This window comes from Castor canadensis, chromosome 3, assembly GCF_047511655.1.
Source record: "Castor canadensis chromosome 3, mCasCan1.hap1v2, whole genome shotgun sequence".
Classification (NCBI taxonomy): Eukaryota; Metazoa; Chordata; class Mammalia; order Rodentia; family Castoridae; genus Castor; species Castor canadensis.
In genome coordinates this window covers 16139942-16160177 of record NC_133388.1, presented here as the reverse complement: position 1 = coordinate 16160177, position 20236 = coordinate 16139942, and the positions used below count along the sequence as shown (strand labels likewise).

Sequence of the window (20236 nt, the reverse complement as noted above, 5' to 3'; positions counted from 1 at the left end):
GGGTCACATGTGTGGTCAGCTGCAGAACCAGGCCTAAAACCTAGGCCGCCTCATTAAAGACAACCCGTGACCAGACTGACGTCTGCCCCCACTTCAGGTCCAGACTGCATCTATGTGCTAGAAGAAAGGGTTTATTTGCAAGGCTGAGCTATGGATTTTTCCCATGTGCTAGCACAAAGCAAGCCTAAGTTTTAACTCCTCCCTCTTCCACACTTCAGAAATTGTGGCAAATCCAGCCATTAAAACACACAAAAAGTCCACACAGGCTGGTATCACTCAATCCTGGTAAAGAGCCTCCTTCCTTCTCCCGTAAATCTCAGAATTTCAGCCTAAAATGCGAAGCTATTTCAGAAAAAAAGCAACCTCAAAATGGCCCCATTTTAAAGAAATGGGGCTGGAGGTGTAGCTCAGAAGTAGAGCACTTGCCTAGTGTACACCAGGCCTTGGGTTCCATCTGCAGCGCAGCCAAAAAGAGAGAGACAGAGAGAGAAAGTTGCTGGATATGGCAGGGCACATCTTGTAATTCCAGGACTCAGGAAGCTGAGGCAGGAGGATCTCAAGTTTGAGGCCAGCCTGGGCTACGTAGTGAAACTGTCTCAAAAAAAAAAAAAAAAAGAAGAAATGTAGAGCCCGAGGAGCAGGGAGAGGCCCAGCAGCACTCTACTCTCCCTGGCATGCCTCCAGGCCAGTTTATCGTTGACATGAAACTCTCAGCCCCATGAGGGCAGGGGCTCCCTTACTGTACCCCAGCGAATGACCTAACACCAGGCCTGGATTCTATAAAGTGCTTAGTAAATGTGAGCATCAACGAATTCCTCCATCCCTCTGGGAACATATAAATGGCTGCCCAGTGGGAAAGAACACAGCAATAAGGTGGTCTGAGACCACTCAATGAATAAATTTCCCACAAGCCAAGTTGGCCAAGATGGCCTCCAAGTTTCTCTAAGACAAGAACCTCCCAGACAATCTCCTGATTCGAGAGACTCCAGGAAGCCCAGGCCTAACATGGCAAGGAAGAGACACTTTACAAACAAGGAGGCTGTGTTCTCAGGTGGAGAGGCCTCGGCCTAAGCTCACTGACTGTACAGCCCCTTATAGTATCCAAGCCTCAGTCTCCCCATCCCTCCATCCCTGGCTGCTACAAGGTTACGTGAGATGAGGTACATGCAAGAACCTCATTAAAAATTACAGTAAAAATGGACGACATTCACCCAGCTTATACCAAAGGGCTTCACGAAGCCATGTGCCTCTTTTACCACCACCTGTCACGTAGATCTCCCTGCAATGAAGAACAGTAAAGAGAAAAGGAGCTGGAGGAGAGGCACAAAATATGAACAGGGAGAACCTGGGCTGTCCATTATTCCCCAACAGGGCACTGAAGAGAACAAAACAAATACAAAATCACACTAAATCACCCAATATTTCTAACCCATGCTTTACTTCTCCACTCCCCTTCTGGGCATTGTGAAAAAGCCACAGAGAGGAACGAGGAGCCATAAAGTCACTCCCAGGTTAGGAACAAGAAAGCAGGTGGGAGGGGTAAATGAACTTAACCAGAGCTGAGTCCCTGCTGAGAGGGGAAGACACAGAGGAATAGGAACAAACAGTACCACTAAAAACAAGCTGACTCAAAAGCCCATCTGCTGGCTGGCCAGAGGCCCCATCCTAGCAGACACACATTTAAAAAGCATTGTTTCTTGCACCTACCTAAGGTACAAGATACTTGGCTCCAACCACTTACTGATGCCATCAATGAGCACTGCTCTCTCAGAGAAAAGGGCCTGGTAATACTTGCAGAGGGCACAGTTTAGCCTTTCAAGGAAAGTGCCCCTGGGGACAAAGTAGAAGCAGCTGGACCCCAGGGATGAAAAGGAGGGAGCCTTCTGTTATCTGTGTCTCCAGCCTTCTGCCTGGAGACAGATTTTGATCTCTGAGCAAATCTCAAAGTCACCAGGTAGACTCATCGCAGGAGTTAGAGGAAGAGCAGAAGTATGAGGAGGTCTACCCCGTCTCACTCTCTCTCTGAAAAATGAGGCTGGATGAGACGATCTCTTTCTGGCTGAGAGAAGACCTTCACAAGGCCCGCCGTTCAACTGAACGCCCCATCCCAGTGCAGTCAAGCAATTCTCTCGTACTGACACTGCCTCCCAACACTCGGAGCAGAGCTCAGGTCATTTCCCAGCACCCCTGCCCTTTTCACTAGGGAATTCACAGACAGTTCACCATTCCTCAAATCAGAACGCTGCACCACCAGCTTCTGAGTGTCAAAAGCATGCTGATGACCATTTACAGTGTCTCTAAGGCCACTAAACAAAACACAGCAAAGGCTCAGGACACCATCTCAACAGTTGGAGTGTTTTGCGGCCAGTAGGGAAATGTGGCCACCAGGGGGCAGTGCCCTGGAAGTAATAAACAACTGAAAAACTCTTTTTGGTATTTTCTTTTCCTTCTTAAGCTTAAGCAACAAAACATGTAAAACTTTGCCAATGAAAACACAAAGTGGGCTTCCTAGGTTCTAGAACGGCCCAGAGGCCTCCCGCCTTCACTTTAAAGCCAGTATTTGGGCAAAGGGAGGCGAATGGAGCTTGAACTCAACAACCCTTCCAGAGAAAATTAATACCCCTGACTTCCCCTAGACCAGGTTAACACCATGGAGTGCCCTGAGCCCCTAGCCCACTCCTTTATAGGCAGGGAACTCCACAAGAAGGGCAAGATGACCTGCAGGTCGGCATAAGGAGCCAACCCTGAATCTCAGCTAGGACTGTTTGGCTAGAATCTGCTAATTACAGAATAAAACACAGCAAGCTGAAGACAAGCCTCAAGCTTGGGCTGCAAACACTGGGTAACACAAATACACACAGCTATCAGTATTTAAAAAAAAAAAAAAAAAAAAGGTGCAAGGGATTAACTGGGGTTTCCCAAGTCTTATATGACAGCAGGGGGAGCTCCAGCGCCTCACATCAGAACTGGATGGACTTCCAGAACATGCCAAAAGGGCTTCTCCAAATTTCTTCACCATCTAGGGCGCCCTTTCCACAAGTGTGTATATCTGCAGTATAATGCTCAAGTGTCTTTTTTTAATGTTCCAAAGCCCTATGTTTCTCAAAGCTCTGTCTGTGAGTCCCTCCTGATTTCCTTGTGAATTCCAAGCCACACAGCACGCCCTGCCCACCACGAAAAGCCTGCTTTTTCCTAAGAAGCAGATCTGGGAGTGAGCAGCCAAATCCCCACGGGGATCAAGGGGTGGTGGAACCAAGGGCTCCTGTAGACAAGCCACATCCTACAGCTGCGGAAGAAGAATGCCTTGTGGAGTTTGCATGGGGCAGAGACTCAGTAGGCCCTTGGATGGCTTTGAGGGGCACCAAGGTTCTTGCCAGGCCTGCCTGCCAGTGCCAGCTCAGAATGCCACACAACCTGTGCACTAGGGGTAAAAAACAAACAAACAAACAAAAAAAAAACCCAAGCGTCCAGTTCTCCAAGATTTGGGGATAAAAATGCAAGTGGAGGCACCGCATAACAAAAGGTTTCTTTCCACCTGGAGTTTGCAGTAGGCTTCAGGAGCCCATTCTCTTAGGCTTTCATTGAGAAGGGGACATACTGAAGAGCTTTTCAGAGGCAAAGCCACAGTTGTGGAGCAAGGCAAGGCATAACTAACCCAAAACTCAGCACTTCTGTAATTTATTAAGAATGAAATCTATCAAAGCCCTCAGTGTCCACCACTAAAGACCAGCACGGTGGGAAGGGGACGCCCAGCCCAGATAGCAGACCATTTTACCCTACATGCATTTACCCAGCACTCTCTATGCAATGGGCACTCCCTACCGGTGGGACACCCCCCCCCCCCAGGCAGGGTACCCCTTCTCAGACACGTGGCCCTGAATCACCACCCTGGCCAATTTGCAAAGCTGCTTGAGACCTTAATGAGACAGCAAATCAACACACACAAGCCAAGTATTGCTACTCGCCTCAGTTGGGCTTAACGGGCGATATGCAATGACAGCTTCAGGAGCCCAGCATAGGCGGGGCACGTAGTAGGTTGCCCCATCAACGCTAGTACCATTCTCCATTCAGGGGAAGGGAGAAAAACACGCCTGTCCAAAAGTACCCCCAAGCCCCTGGCAAGCAGCGTGGACTCCCCAATTCCCCAAGTCCCACCGCCACCCTCCAGCAGCGCTCCCACCGCACCCTGGGCGGCCGGGGGCCTCGGGGCCGGGTCACAGTGCACCTGAGAGCCGAGCCCATCGCCTACACTGGCCACCGCTTTGCTCGGACACAGCCCCGCGGCCCCACGGCCACCTGGCTGCTCGGAAGCAGCCTCCCCGCGCCCCGCTCCTTCCCGTTTCGTTCTCGCCTCCCCCAGCGACCGCTGAGAGGAGCCGGGGGGGGGGTGGGGAAGGGTTGGGGGTCCCCGGGGCGCCGGAGCCGCGTCGCTCCTTACCTGCACAGCTCGGCGAAGGCCTGGAAATTGAGCTTCTTGATTTTCTTCTCGCTCAGCCAGTAGCCAACTCTCTTCCCTTTCAGAAAGGTCTGCATCTTCCTCCTCGGGCGGGGAGCCTGGGTCCGGAGGAAATCGCCCACAGGCCGAGTGTGGGGCCGGCGCGCGCCGCGAGCGTGCGGGCACCTCCTCCGGCGGCGGGGACGCGGAGCGGGCTCCGGCGCGCGGTCTTGCCGGGGCGGGCGGGCGGGCGGCCGGGGCGGGGCGGGGCGGGGCGGGGCCGGCGGCCGGGGGAGGAGGGCTCAGCGTGGCGCGCCACTGGCTGGGCCGCGCGGGGTGGGACCCGCCACCGCCGCCGCCGCCGCGCCGCCACCGCGGATCGCCATCCCGCCCGCCCGCCCCGGCAGGACCGCAGGCTGCGGCCCAGACCTCCGCGGACGCCTCCCCGTCCCCGTCCCTGTCCCCGTCCCGGTCCCCCTCCCCTGTCGCAGGCCCGAGCAGCACGCCCTCCCGCCGCGGCGGCGGTGGCGGAGGGGGACGCGGAGGCCACGCACCGAACCCCTCTCCCCATGCCCGCCCACCCTCCGAGCCGGGCGCGCTGGGACCCCGTGGGACGCACGCGGCCGCCCCTCCCCTCCCCGCTGCGATCCTCACCCGCAGCCGCTTCCTCCCCGGCCGTGTCCTCTCGCGCGCAGCCCGTCGTGAAGCCAGCGACGACGCCCGCGCACACGCCGAGCCCGGTGCTGCCCCGCCGGCCACCGCGGGAGCCCGCCGGCCGGCCCGAGCCAACGCGGGCGGCCGCCAGGGGGCAGCATCGCCACCGCCTCTTAAAGGCGCCGCGCTGCCCTGGTAGTTGGGTGCTTGTTTGTGGCACCCGAAGAGGGAGTGGGATGTCGTTGAGGACGGCCCTTGCCGAGCGGTTTGACTTGCTAAATGGGCAAGGTGAGGGAGTTGTGGTGTGAGCACTTTGTGCCTGTCCTTTAGAGGTGGCCAAAGCCATTGAACTGCATTCCTCGGGAGTACTTCTGTACCCCAGCAGGATTGAACCCTCCACCTTCAAGGCAATCTATTGCAACCCCAGTGGGGGACCGAGATGTTCAATGATACCGCCTCTTATTGCTCAAGGAAGCCGACCCAGGCCCAGGCTTGAGACGTTTAGTACCAACTTACATTTTGCGTCCCCTTCTATGAAGGGAGAAGGGAGTAGACCCGAGGGAGGGAAGGGACCAGGATGCGAGGCAGCAAGGGTGAGCACGGCATCTCTGGAAGAGATGACCCTTTCCTTTGCCCGATGAGGTGCTCCAGCTTCACACTTGGATTCACTAAAGTACCGAGCATTCCTTCCCTGGAGGGAGAAACCGATGTTTCTCCCAGGCTCTGGCAGGAAAAATGAGTTCCCATGGAGGGCTCAAGAAAGTTTTGAAAGACACATTTAAGCTGGCCTTGGGAAATAAGATTTTTGAGAACCTGAAAAAAAAAGAAGAGATTGAATTGAGAAGGAGGTAAGTGAAAACCCTGTTGTTAGAGAATGACAAAGACTGTCTGTCCTTGACCAAACTTGAGTCAGGATCCTCTGAATCCTCTTCTGCCTAAGCCCTGACCTTGGGCTCTGTCCTTGGCCCCCTTAGCCCAGTTTTAGCGAGAATCCTGCTAAGGCAGGAAAGCTTGCCATGCTGGTATCTGATCACCCTGGCCTGCCTACAGTAAGAATCCTGTCCATTGAGCAAAGTTCTGAGAGCCCTGAGGTTTCTGCTTAGTGGTTGTCCATCCTCAGTCCCCTGACTCTGCTCCTTGGCTTCAAATTCTCACTTTTCCCCTGACAGAGTGGAGCTCAGTCCCCTACTGCACCCCCCAACCCAAAGTAATCTGCTTCTTTAATAGTCTTCCTTTTCGTCTTTAAATAGTGTCTTTTTTATTTTTTTTTAATGGGAGAAGAAGGATGGGTGGGAAGTGGAAAAGGTAAGTTAGAGACAGGGCTCCCCAATGGGCCAGTGAGGAAGGGTTTTTTTCATCCCAAGTCATAGGTGCCTAAAGAGAAGGGATGACAGCATCAAGGGTTAGCTCTGTGCCTTAGAAAGACTGCTTCTGGCTGGCACGTGTGGCTTATGCCTGTAATCCTAGCTATTCAGGAAGCACAGAGATCAGGAGAATCTCAGTTCAAAGCCAGCCCAGCCAAATAGTTCACAAGACCCTATCTCAAAAAAACCCATCAAAAAAAAAAGGGCTAGCAGAGTGGCTTAAAGTCCATTGATTGGAAATAGTGATGAGAGCTATATGGAAAATGGGAAGGGACAAGGCAACCCGTTCGGCTTTGCCAAAGGATTGGAGGCTATGGCATTGTGTTGTAAAGGGCAGGGGGAGGCAGTCCAGGTGAAGAGAACAAAGGCCCATGGTGTTAGACTGAAAGAGATACAGAATGGATAAGCAGGAAGACAGCTCAAACACCAGCACAGGGTTTATTGTGAAAAGAAGCCCTGCAGAGGGGCGTTCCCAGCCAGAGCCAGAATTTCACAGCCCACTCACAGACTTGGAGTAGATATAGGGGAGGGTCTGAAAGAGTGGTTTAGCAGAGCAGGGAGATTTTTATCCGAGATCAACAATTGCTAGGGACAGCTAGAGGAGTGCTAGGGGCAGCTAGGGATGCTCAGCCATTTCCAACCCTTGGCAAGGCGAGAATTTGTCATTCCCTTGAGACTAGGTGTGGTCCTTTCAGTAAGCTTCCTGCAAGGGTGGGGGTCTGATCCTAACATGGTTTCCCTTTTGTTCACCCTAACACACGGGGTGAAGAGGAAAGACTACAGTGCCTAGGTGAGTATGGAATGAGCAGTGAGGTGGGGCCTGACAGTGACCCAGAGGAATGCAGGAAGGACACCGGACATGGTGCGTGCCTGTATGTGCGTATGATCACCTAACCAAAAGCTGGATGAAGTCCCTCTGTTACCCTCATCTGTGAAGTGGGCACAAAATGTCCCTTGCTAAGCAAATTTAAGATGCCAGCAGAGAACTGGTCTTAAGGGTCAAGCATGTACCAGGCACTGGGAATCCTCAGGCTCACAGAAGGCCTATTACCTGCTTTCTTCCCCCATGACAACCTCCTCCCTATCCCAGCCATCTTACTTCTGGTCTTCTGAAGTGCAGAAGACCAGGTGAGGTATGTCCCCAACGGGACTTCCAAGTGCCCAGGACCATCCAGGTAGCTCCACTTCCCAGCAGGACCACTCACTTGCTATATGGGCTTGCAGACCCCTGACTCCCCAGGGCTTCTCGCCATCTTAGCTCAGGAGAGAAGCCCTGCCCACAAGAGCACTTCAGAATCTGAAAGAGCAGTGGCCAGGCCATCTAAAACATTATGGGGCTGTGGCAGGGACAGGGCAGGGTAAGTGCAATAGGGTCTCTCAGTGGTATAGGAAGAGGAGTCTAGCTTCAGAAAGACCTGGCTCAGGGGTCCTGGTTCAGCTCACCTCAGCTTAGGCAAGTCACTTTCCTCTCCAGGCTCTTTGAGGGATTATGGTAAAGATTTTAACAGATAGTTGAAGTAGATGCCCTGGGGAGGTGACTTCAGATCAAAAATGTGACCTGGATAAATAAGCGAGTCAGGCAGATATCTGGGTTAAGGGAGGGGACCACCAAATATCCTGAAGTGGTCTTGGACCTGGTGTTGATGAGGGACAAGAAGGAGGCCAGACTGGCTGGGACAGAACAAGCAAAGGAGGAGTGGTAGGAGGGAGGTCACAGAGAGAGAATGCCAGGTGACACAGGATCATGGGCTTCATCCTCTAAGTGGCATGGAAATCCCTTGGAGGAGATTGTCTGGTTTGAGCAGTGCCACCCACTGCTGTGTGGTTAAAGAGCAATCCATGGTTGGGGAGAATCCCTGGTTGGGTGAGAGAGACCAGAAGGGGGCCCTTGCAGTAAGCCAGCCAAGATGGTAGAAGGTGCTGAGGGTTGTACTTCACTAAGAGCCCGAAGGAACAGTGAGTGTCATTTGCTATTGATGGCACATAGCAAAGCAAACGAAAGAGAAGTCATGCTTCTGTGAGGTTCCTGACCTGTGAACCTGGAAAAAGTTGTCAACAGTTGAAACAGGGAAGACGGAACGAGCTACCGGTCTGTGGGCTCAAGTCAGAAGTTCTGTTTTGTACTGAGGTTAAGACATCAAGTAAGCAATTGTGCCAAAAAGGCTGGAGTTCAGGACTGTGACTCAGGCTGGAGATAAAAATCTGGAGTAGTCTGAGCTGAGATGTTCCTTAGAGCCACAAGACTGCATGAGATCACCAAGGGCGTGCGGGTAGGTAGAAGAAAGGTCAAGGATGGAGCTGAGGGGCTTGCCAATGTGCAGAGGTCAGGGAGGAGCAGGGGTGGGGGCCAACAAAAGATGAGGAAATAGGAGGAAAACCAGGAAGGCAAATAGATCAGGAAGCCACTTGAAAGTACCATTTCTAGGAAAAATAGGCAGTCAGGTGGAACAAAGGCAGGACTGATGGTGGCCTTGGATCTGACAACAAGGAGGTTATTGATGGCCTTAAGAAGCAAATATGGAAGTGTCTCTCAGATAAATTGCATCAAAAAATAAACAAGTGTAAGTTCCTGAGGGATGACTCACACCTCTAATCCTAGCTACTACAAAAATGGAGATCAGGAGGATCGAGGTTCAAGACCAGCTCCTGCAAAGAGTGGGACCTCCATCGCAACCAATAAAAAGTTGTCAGGTGCCAGTGGCTCACGCCTGTAATCCCAGCTACTCAGGAGGCAGAGATCAGGAGGATTGAGGTTCAAAGCCAGCCCCGGGCAAATAGTTCCAAAGACCCTATCTCAAAAAAACCCATCACAAAAAGAGCTGACTCAAGTGGTAAGAGTTCCTGCCTAGCAAGTGTGAGGCTCTGAGCTCAAAGCCCTAGTGCTGAAAAAAAAGTTTTCAATGCTGAGGTTCAAACCCAGGGCCTTACACACGCTACCATTGAGCAAGCGCTCTATCACTGAGCTACATTCCTGGCCCTGTGCTAAAATTTTTTTCGTGTTTATCCAGCCATGTGACCAAGCCCAAGACAAAGTAGAGAACATTCCTAGCCCCCAGATGACCCCCCGCTATGCTCCCTCCCAGATAATAGCCCCCACACCAAGGAAACTTCTACTGCTATTTCAAAAGCACCTCTACTCCAAAATCATCTGTGACTCAAAAGTCACCAATGGCAGTACTGGAGGTTGAACTCAGGGCCTCACCCTCAGTAGGCAGACACTCTACCACTTGAGTCACGTCCCCAGTCCACAGATGTCTGCTTTTGCCTGCTCTGCTATTTCATATAAATGTAAATGAACACTATGATCTCTTCCACTCAGTGTCTGTGAAAAACAGCCATCTTGCATGTGTAACAAGTTTTTCTCCAGTATTGTCTTATCACATTTTGTGACACGCCACAATTTCGTCCATTTCCTTGCTGATAAAGACCTCCAAATGATTTTAACACCAATTGATAATGCCTAAATTGATGACCTTCTTGGAGGTCGCAAAACTGATTAGACCCTAAAATGGGATAGGGGAGATTTAAATGTACAGTGGCCGTGTGGAAAGAGGGAGATGGATAAAGATGTTCTTTTACAAATATTCTGATTTTCAAAGAACATTTTGTTTTGTTTTGTTTTGTTTTTTGGCAGCACTGACATTTAAACTCAGGGCGTCACTCTTGATAGGCAGGTGCTCTCACAGCTTGAGCCACTCCACCAGCTCTTTTTGTGATGGGTTTTTCGAGATAGGGTCTTGGGAAATATTTGCCTGGGGTTGGCTTTGAACCATGATCCTCCTGATCTCTGCCTCCTGATTACAGGCATGAGCCACCAGCACCCGTCTCAGAGAACTCTTACATGGCCTCATTGACTTTTATAACCACCCTGTAAAGAAAGGTGTGCACCCCCACCCCCGATTTACTGAAAGATGGGTAAAAGTCATACAGCACAGTGATGGCAGAGTGTGGCTTGCCTCTCCTGCTGGGCTTGCCCCACCGATCTTGTTAAGGCAAGGCGGGGCAAGGCAAGGAGAGGTCAAGGACAGGCGTCCTCCTCTTGAGATCTCCAGCGACAAGCAGGAAGGAAATGCTCAGAGAAGCAAGGAGTGCAGTGGAGTTTCGAAACCAGCTCTCTGCTGCAACCGCCCTTTGTACAGGCCAATAAACCAAGGCGCAGATACAAAGCGTGCCGAGCCAGGCGTCCCTATGCCTAAGCAAGACAGAGCTCGTGGCTCGAGCCTCCTTGGGCTCCTCTGCTCATACCACTATATCCATGCCCAGGCCAAAGGGAAGAAATGCAGCGAGCAGCATGGACATGGGGATGGGTCTCCATGACAGCCCCCCACCCACCGCGTAATATCCCAAGGCCTGGGAAATGTCCCTCTCAAAGCCATCATTTCCTTCCATGCCAAACATTTAGCGACATTCCTTTAATCCTCTGTGGCACTTAGAAAACATAGCAATTGACTAGCTATATTAAGAAATGCCATCTACAGCCCACCCCTGAGCCAGCCCCATGGGCCCCAGTGACGTCCACCCTCAGGGGTCATGGGGAAAGAGGCCCCTGGTGGCCTCTTGGATCCTAAATTGCTTTTCCTGGCACAGTCCCGCCCTCTGGGTTCTGCCAGACAGACAACTGCAGTGGGACCTCGCTTTATGAGAAATCTAGATTTAAAAAAAAAAAAAAAAAAGCACACAGCACACATGGCTGAGTGGTCAGGGCTTCACCAGCCCCCACATGAGTTGAGATGTGATTCTGTCAACAGCAGTGTGTCTCAAACACCAAGTTCAAGCACAGGTGGATGCAGAAAGAGAGCGTTCTGCTCACCCTGTGAGTTGTGTGTCTTCAGCTTCCACAGCACAGGGATCGCCTGGAAATTTGGTAAACTGAGGGCTAGAGGTGTAGGTTAGTGGTAGAGCACACCCTTAGCACTTACTGCATGTTCTGACCTCGGGCCTGAGATTGCATTTCTCAACCATGTAGTAGAAACTACAGCAAAACACAAAGTCAGGGCTTGATGTGTGGCCCAAACAGAAGAGCACCTACCTTGAAAGTAGGAAGCCCTGATTTCAAACCCCAGTACCACCAAAAAGAAACAAAACAAAATACTAATCAGTAGTTCCCTGGCATCACATTCAAGGGGTTTACCAAACAACAACCCCTTTATCAGCTTCACCCTAGACCTATCAAATCAGAATGCTTGGGCAGGGGGAGCTTAGAGAGACAGTCAGATCCGCAAAACAAACAAGTAAGAGCACCAGAGATGATCACATACAATGAAACCACAAGCACAATTTACAAACCCTCTATCTCAACTTGAATGCAAGAAACAAAACAGTCTTCCCCAGGGAACTGAGAACTACTGCACTGTACCAATCCACGGAGAAAATGGGTCATAAAGCCCTCACCATCATCGTTTATACTCAGGTACTAAATATCCTAACATATACAAAGCCCTGGATTTCCATTTGCAGCACTGCAGGGCAGGGCAGATACCATGCACACATTGATAAGGCTCACACAGTGTGCAGGCAGCTTTGTATACACGCCCTAGGGGTTAGCCAGTATTCCCCACCCCCTATCTTATAGCTGAGGAAACTGAGGGGCTGAAAGGTTAAGGACCCTCCCCCCTCAAGGTCACAGTAAGGGAGAGGTGAGGCTGGAACTGAACTGAGGCCTGGCATGACCCCAGAGCCATGCTCTTAAACTAAGGGAGAGCAAAATTACAGGCAGGCCAAACCCTGTCAGTTCCTGTACAGCCCTCAGGCTAAGAATGGTTGTACATGTTTAAATGGTTGGTGGGAAAACTCAAGAGAAGAGAAAACACCAGGCCCTGGTGGCTCACGCCTATAATCCTAGCTACTCAGGAAGCAGAGATCAAGAGAATCGCAGTTCGAAGCCAGCCTGGGCAAATAGTTTGCAAGATCCTAGCTTGAAAAAACCAAAACGCTTCACAAAAAAGGGCTGGTGAAGTGTGGCTCAAGGTGAAGGCCCTGAGTTCAAACCCCAGTACCGCAAAAAACAAAAAAGAAAAAGAGAAGTGAAAACACTACAAAATTATTTCAACATTCACAGTGTCACTGTTGGAGCAGCAACAGCCATTCTTCTGGGTCTTGCTTCTGGCTTCTTTCCAGCCACAGAGCTGTGTAGTGAACAGAGATGGTATGGTACAGAAGGCCTAAAATTTTTACCATCTGACCCTTATGGAATAGGTTTGCTAACTGCTCTAAATGGTTCACAATTTATAAATTCTCAGCTTTTCTTTTTCACATTTCAATGAGTACTGTTCTTCCCCAAAAATTCTGCTAATTCAAACATGTAAAAAGTTGCTTTTATGGAATGGTTTAACAATAAGCCAGTCAGTTGCTTGTCCAAGATTTCTGGTGGATAGATTTGAGTCCTTGAATGCAAATGTATTGAGCATCTGGATGTGCCATGACAACGTTTACAACAAAAGGAGGCTCACCTCTCTCATGGAGGTAGTACCTGCCAGGAAAGCTGCTCTAACAAAATCAAATGACAAATTGGAGATCCTCCCAATTATCTCCATGCATTTTGGGATAGGTGAAGCATTCATCTAGCAAACATCTGGGAGACCGATTACACCCTCTGGAGGTTCAAAAGAAGAGAGAAGCACTATCTTCGGCCTCTAGAAGCTCATAGTCTAGTGTATAATTCGGGTAAATGAGTACACAACCATATGGGGCCTTGAGGAATGGAGTCCTGGAAGACATCCTGGGGGAGGTGAGTGAGAATGACTAAAAGCATTAGCAGGTGCTAGGTAAAAATGCCATGACCATAAGACCCTCAATGGCAGATTTTGTGTGTGTCTCACCTTCCTATCCCAGCTACTGTCAGTTTCAGACCCTGGCAACTAAGATGTGTTTATGAAACAATATTTTTAGCTCATTGGAAAGTAGGGAGGGAAGGTGTAAATAGGAGAGCAGACCTTGGTGAGACAACTGAATAGATTCCAGATTCTGCCTGGGTGTCTGTGAAGAAACTGGGGATTCTGGGAAGCCTTGTCTGCCTCTTGGTTGTTGTTTGTGTGTGACGTGTGTGTGTGTGTGTGTGTGTGTGTTGCTGGGGATTGAACCCAGGGACTCATGCATGCTAAGCAAGTGCTCTATCTCTTGAGTCACACCTCTAGCCCTTTAGTTTGTGTTTTGTTTCTGAAACAGAGTCTCCCTAACTTTGCCTGAGCTGGTCTCAAACTCAAGATCCTCCTGCCTCCCACTCCTCTACAAGTAGCTGTGATTATAGGCAGGTTCCACCACATCCAGCTCCTCTGATGAAGTTGATGATACATTCATGAAAGGATTAGGGGGGAAATAAAAGTATAAAAGAGAAAATTATCCTCATAATCACAGTTAACATTTGTTCCCTTGTCGTGTCTTTCCTATTAAAGAGGAAACATGTTTTTAATTTTATGTCCCATTTTTCCCTTTCATCAACATACTTTAAGTGTCCTCTGAGTGACCACAGCTTTAATAATCATTACTTTTAATGGCTGCCTAATATTCTACCTACCAGTTAATTAGGCCATCAGCTCACTTCACCAGTCTCCTGATACTGAGTACCTGAGTAATTTCAGTGTTATGTTGAGATGCTGGAATTGTGTGGATTAAGCAATTTGTGTAAGTACAGCACTGCCATATAAGTGTTAATGATTATTACAGACAGTGCTTAATAGATGTTTTTGTCCATAAAGCTGACCTATGACTATGTCCTTGGAAATGACTCCTCCTAGGCCATTTACAGGGTCAAACTCCAACTCATAGTTATTTCTCAAAGAAGGAAAGTGACTTTGGCTTCCTGGGTGGTGATGCCTACTCAGCAGCACCAGTTCCAGTTGTTTTAGTGCAAAAGGAACTGAGTTTTCATATGTAAATTACATCATATAATGAAACCTTGGATTACTAGCACAATGTCCCCCCCTTGATAAAAACTCATTCCCTTTACAAACATCAGACAGCCTGGGGCATTGACCATACTTATGCAGCTTGGAAGGTTGCAAATAAACACACAGGGGGCCCAGTTAAATTTGAATCGCCAATAAGACGCAAAATTCTTAGGTCTGAGCATATCCTAAATAGGCGGTGGGATATACTTATACTAAAGAATGAATTACTTACAGAAAGTTCAAACATAACTTGTCCTCCTGCGTTTATCTGGCAATTCAGCTCCTGAAGAGGCCCATCCAACCTTTGAAACCACCTCAGGATGAATGTGACCCTTCTCTGCCACCTGGAGTCAGTCCCTGCTCCTCTTCTGGGAGCCAGGACTGTCTATGTTGATTAGGTGCCAGGGGGACAGTCCCCAATGCCATATTAGGGAAGCTGGGCATGGCCTAGAGGAGCTGGCTTGTTTGTTTTGTTGGGTAAAGATTTTGCTTGCTTACATTAGTGGGTAAAGGTTTGTTTTCTTTTGGAGAAAGCCAGAAATATCCAGGCAGGCCTGGCCCCAGTAGAGCTAGTAGTCGGTCACAGCAGCTTCTTCCATGCTATCCCTACAAAAGCCACTCATGGATTCATAGGATCCAGTGGGAAGAGAAGGAAGAGAACTTCTTAGCCTTAAGAAGCAGACAGGCTAGGCCGTCAAGCTGAAAGGGATCATGGGACCATCTGCCCCAAGTTTCAAGTTTCAGTGGTTTTTTTTTTTTTTTTTTTTTGGTGGTACTGGGGTTTGAACTCAGGGCCTCATGCTTGCTAGGCAGGCGCTCTACCACTTGAGGCACTCCACCACCAGCCCCGGTATTTTAAAGGACTTTAGAGACGTTCTTAAAGCCTCTGGATGACTTTCTTGACTGGCCTCTGCCTATATCTCCTCTCCTCCAGGGAGCCCATTTTGCACCCATATGCCTGGCTTCTAGAAAGTTCTTCCTCCCTTTGTTCCCCTGGGGTGAAATTAGACCTTTTTATCTTCCAATCTAAGGCTGAGGGCACTGTGAGGAGTGTGACCCCTAGGGCATCTTGACCTTGGCTATGGATCAGAAACAAGTTCTTTTACCTCTGCCTGCCTCCCGCCCCGCCCTTTCTCTCTCCAGAACTGCATAGCCTCATCTTCCCAATCTGGATATCATCCTCCAAACTTGCTCCAGGCCAACTTGGGCTGACCAGGCTGGCATGAAGTGGATAGCAATACGGGTGGCCTTGGGTCAAATTGGCTTTTTTGACAGGTTCTACCACTTCACTTCATCAGTAGGGAAACTGAGGCCAGGTGACCTGTCCCAAATTACAGAGCAAGATGGAAACAGAGGTAACACACTGAAGCAGGTCTTTTGGCTCCCAAACCAGATCTCCCCCTGCTGTCACCTACCATCGTGACCAGTGTATCAAGAGGGTGCATATGGCCAGGTTGCGTTGTGTGTGCACAACAAATGCCTGGTGTTCTAATTCATCATTGTTCTTGATGTGTATGACATGGAGAAAATTGGCCTCTCCACTGGGCCTCGGTTTCCTCATTTGTGAAGTGAGCAACATGAGAGCACCAATTGATGGGATTTCCTGGAGGATAGAATGAGATCTAGGGAGCCAGTCCCTGGTACTCGAGAAGCACTTCCTGAGTGTCAGGAATCATTACTCAAAGACCTAACTAAAATATAGTGTGAAGCCAGACACTGGTGGTTCACCCCTATAATCCTAACTACTCAGGATGTAGAGACCAGGAGGATCGTGGTTCAAAGTCAGCCTGGGCAAATAGTGCCTGAGACCCTACTCAAAAAAAACCCATCGCAAACAAAAAAAGGACTGGTAGAGTGGCTCACGGTGTAGGCCCTGAGTTCAAACCCCAGTACTGCAAAAATACATAAATAAAATAAAATACAAGGGCTGGCAGAGTGGCTCAAGTGGTAAGAGCACCTGCCTAGCAAGTGTGAGGCCCTGAGTTCAAGCCCCAGTACTGCCAAAAAAAAAAAAAAAAAGGAAAAAAAAAATACACAAGTCGGGGGCTGGTGACTCATGCCTGTAATCCCAGCTACGCAGGAGGCAGAGATCAGGAGGATCATGGTTCGAAGCCAGCCCGGACAAATAGTTCTGTGAGACCCTAACTCCAAAAAACCCTTCACAAAAAAGAAGGGCTAGTGGAGTGGCTCAAGGTGTAAGCCCTGAGTTTAAGCCCCAGAACCTCACTAAATAAATAGAATCCAATGTGAAGAAAGAAAGGGATGTTGGCAGTCACCCTGTTGAAAAATCTCAAGTGTTTTACAAAGCAAAGGGTAGAATTTAAAAGGGACTGAAGGAGTTCTCTTTGACTACCAGATCTTGTATCCCCTTTGAGATGACTTTGAGCACAGTAAGGTAGAGTTCTAAGAACCTATACCCCACTCTTGATTGAGGGCCTGCTCTGTGCCAGGCTCTGTTCTAGATCTCGGAGGTGCATGAACAAAAGGACAAAGCCCTGCTTTCCTGCAGCTCACACTGCAGTTGCAGAAACAGGCAGTGAGGAGAGGGTGATGAGAGAAAATAGAACCAGGGCCCTGCCGTATTTCTTGCCCAGAGCGGTAGCGCTACCTAGTGGACATTTTGGAAAATTCTGTAGATTTTTTTCCCTGCATTGGTTGGGGGGCACACCAGGTGTTCAGCTGACTGGAATCAGGGTCAATGCATAAGATAATTAGAGGGATGGGGAGACGAAATCGACCCTTGACCATTCATAAGTGAAAATTCTACTCGTAATTATTTGAGCCTAGAGCCCAAGTTGGTTTTGTAAAAAACTTTACACAGATTTATCACTCACTGACTTTTCAGGAATTCAAGAGCCATGCACATGAAGAAAAGGCTATATTTTGTTTTGCTTTATCAGTAGTTGTTTACTGGGCTGGTGGAGTGGCTCAAGCAGTAAGAGCACATGACTAGCAAGCATGAGGCCATGAGTTCAAACCCCAGTGCCACCCCCCCAAAAAAAAACCAGTTGTTTACTGTTAGACTAGAGGAGTGGCTCAAAAAACAAAAACAAGAAAAGGTTGCTTACTGTTATAGGAAACCATGTCTCTGTGGAATTCAAATCAACATACCACATCTCTATTGGTCCATCTTTGTCACTGTGATATTTACAGTAACTCTAAGCAGATACAGACAGCTGCCAGAGAGTTTTTATATATTCAATCATTCAATGTTAATTTCCTTTAATTTCCCTTTAAATTCTATATATCCTATTGATTTTTTTAAGTGTGTGCTTAGGTAGGTTTTATTATCTGAGAATTTCTTCCATGCTTATTAAGAGGAGGAAGCATTGCAGAATGGTGTAAAAAGGGGAGAATTCCACCCCACTGATGGTGGAGTGAGAGCCAAGGATCCAGAAAGTGGCCAGCAGGTGCCAGTGGGCAGAGGCAACTGTAGGAAGGGTGGAGTCATGTCTAGAGAAGAGCCCTCCAGACAGAGGGAATGACATCAGAGTGGAATGAGAGTGAGATTCCATAAGGCGTCATCAAGGGCAACAAGACCTGGACTCTGGCCTCTTCCTTTGGACAGCACTGAGGATTCAGAATTGTCAGGACAGTCATGTCTTAAGGGCCAGGATCAAGCAGGGAGAAACAATTTGACTGCTTTTCATTCAAACTTCACTATGGACTGGGTGCAGTGGCTCAAGTCTGTGATTCTGGCTCCTTGGGAGGCAAAGATTAGGAAGATAGTGGTTCGAGGGCAACCCAGACAAAAAGTTCACAAGACCCCATCTCAACCAATGTCAGGGCACAGTGGTAAGTGCTAGTTATCTCAGCTATGCAGGGAAGCATAAGTGGGAGGACCATAGCCCAGCTGGCCCAGGCCTTAAGCAAGACACTGTCTCAAAAATAACCAATGCTGGACTGGCAGAGTGGCTCAAGTGGTAGAGAGCCTGCCTAGCAAGTGTGAGGCCCTGAGTTCAAACCCCAGTACCGCGATAAATAGATAAATAACCAGTGCAAAAACGCTGGCGGAGTGGTCAAGTGGTAGAGCACTTGCCTAGCAAGCACAAGGCCCTAAATTCAACCTCTAGTACTGCAAAAAAAATTAAAATAAAGGTCACTATAGTTCCTGAGTAGACAGTTACTAAGGGGCTGCTACAGTGGTCTGTCCACGTAGTAGATTGGATTATGTGAGAGATAGTTGGATTTGTGATGTATTTTAAAGATAAAACCCACAGGATTTGCTGAGAGGAGATGGGATTTTTTTAAATGCCTAGCATGAGCCAGACCCTAGCATTAGAAAAAAAACAAAACATGGAGGCCAGTTGTGGTCAGTGTTCATGCACACCTATAATCCCAAGACTCAGGAAGCTAAGGCAGGAGGATAAAGAGTTCCAGGCCAATCTAGACTACATAGGGAGACCTTGCTTCAAAAATACCCAAAATAGAGTGCAGAACATCAGTGGCTCACACCTGTAATCCTAGCTACTCAGGAGACAAAGCAGGAGGATGCAGTTCAAAGTCAGCCCAGGCAAATAGTTTGAAAGACCTTATCTCAAAAAAAAAAAAAACAAAAAAGGGCTGGTGGAGTGGCTCAAGATGTAAGCCCTGAGTTCAAGCCCACCTACCACAAAAAAAAAAAAATGTGGTTAGCTGGCTAACCACAGGGAATATTCAGGTTTCCATTTAAGATATTAAAATGAGAGAGTGGTTTTGCATTTTGAAAACACAACAGATCTCTGAGAATACAAAAGATTAAGTCTATTCTTTTTAAAAAGTATGTTAGTGATTATTATTGTTATTATTATTATTACTTTTCTTAATACTGAGGGTTGTACCCAGGACCTTGAGTGTGCTGGGCAGGTAGGTGCTCTACCACTGAGCTACATCCTGGCCCCATCGCTAGTGTATTTTTAAATTGGGAGGTTGGTTCAGCGGCAGGAGTGTTGTTTTCTCATTACGCTTTGTGATTTACACATATTGCATATTTATTTCTACTGGAGTTAAATATCACATAACAATATTGTTTTAGAAGTTGGCATTGCCATCATTTGTGAGCCTGGGACGCTATTTCTTCGACAAAGCCAGAACTAGCCAGAGCATAGGCAGCCTAGCATCGAAAAGTGGAGGTGGAAGTTATGGAAACAGCCAAAATGCCCCACCACTGACGAATGGATTAAGAAAATGTGGTATCTATACACAATGGAATTTTATGTAGCCATGAAGAAGAACGAAATGTTACCATTCGCTGGTAGATGGATGGAATTGGAGAACATCATTGTGAGTGAGGTTAGCCTGGCCCAAAAGACCAAAAATCGTATGTTCTCCCTCATATGTGGACATTAGATCAAGGGCAAACACAACAAGGGGATTGGACTTTGAGCACATGATAAAGTGAGAGCACACAAGGGAGGGGTGAGGATAGGTGAGACACCTAAAAAATTAGTTAGCATTTGTTGCCCTTAATGCAGAGAAACTAAAGCAGATACCTTAAAAGCAACTGAGGCTAATAGGAAAAGGGGAACAGGTACTAGAGAAAAGGTTAGATCAAAAAGAATTAACCTAGAAGGTAACACACACACACAGGAAATCAATGTGAGTCAATGCCCTGTATAGCTATCCTTATCTCAACCAGCAAAAACCCTTGTTCCTTCCTATTATTGCTTATACTCTCTCTACAACAAAATTAGAAATAAGGGCAAAATAGTTTCTGCTGGGTATTGAGGGGGTAGGGGGGAGAGGGAGGGGGCGGAGTGGGTGGTAAGGAAGGGGGTGGGGGCAGGGGGGAGAAGTGACCCAAGCCTTGTATGCACATATGAATAATAAAAGGAAAAAAAAAAAAGAAAAGTGGAGGTGGAAAACACACGCAAGTTCAGAGTTAAAGGCATGAAGCAGACAAGTGAGGCTGGGCTGAG

General features: G+C 48.6%; 1 protein-coding gene across 5 annotated transcripts in view; it reads right to left on the bottom strand.

Annotated features, from left to right (window-relative positions):
• Positions 1 to 14678, bottom strand: part of Itpk1 (inositol-tetrakisphosphate 1-kinase) — a 155437-nt gene extending 140759 nt beyond the window's left edge. The window contains exons 1-3 of one of the 5 annotated variants that reach the window (XM_074067281.1): positions 14572 to 14678; positions 5090 to 5902; positions 4439 to 4554 (exon numbers count right to left, since the gene is read on the bottom strand). In XM_074067281.1, the coding sequence (XP_073923382.1) occupies positions 4439 to 4554; positions 5090 to 5435 (462 nt within the window). In that variant the 5' untranslated portion in view covers positions 5436 to 5902; positions 14572 to 14678. Of the gene's footprint in view, positions 1 to 4438; positions 4670 to 5089; positions 5903 to 14571 lie in introns of those variants that run through there. The other 4 variants (XM_074067282.1, XM_074067284.1, XM_074067283.1 and 1 more) reach the window with 4 other exon arrangements.
• Positions 14679 to 20236: the final 5558 nt, after the last annotated feature.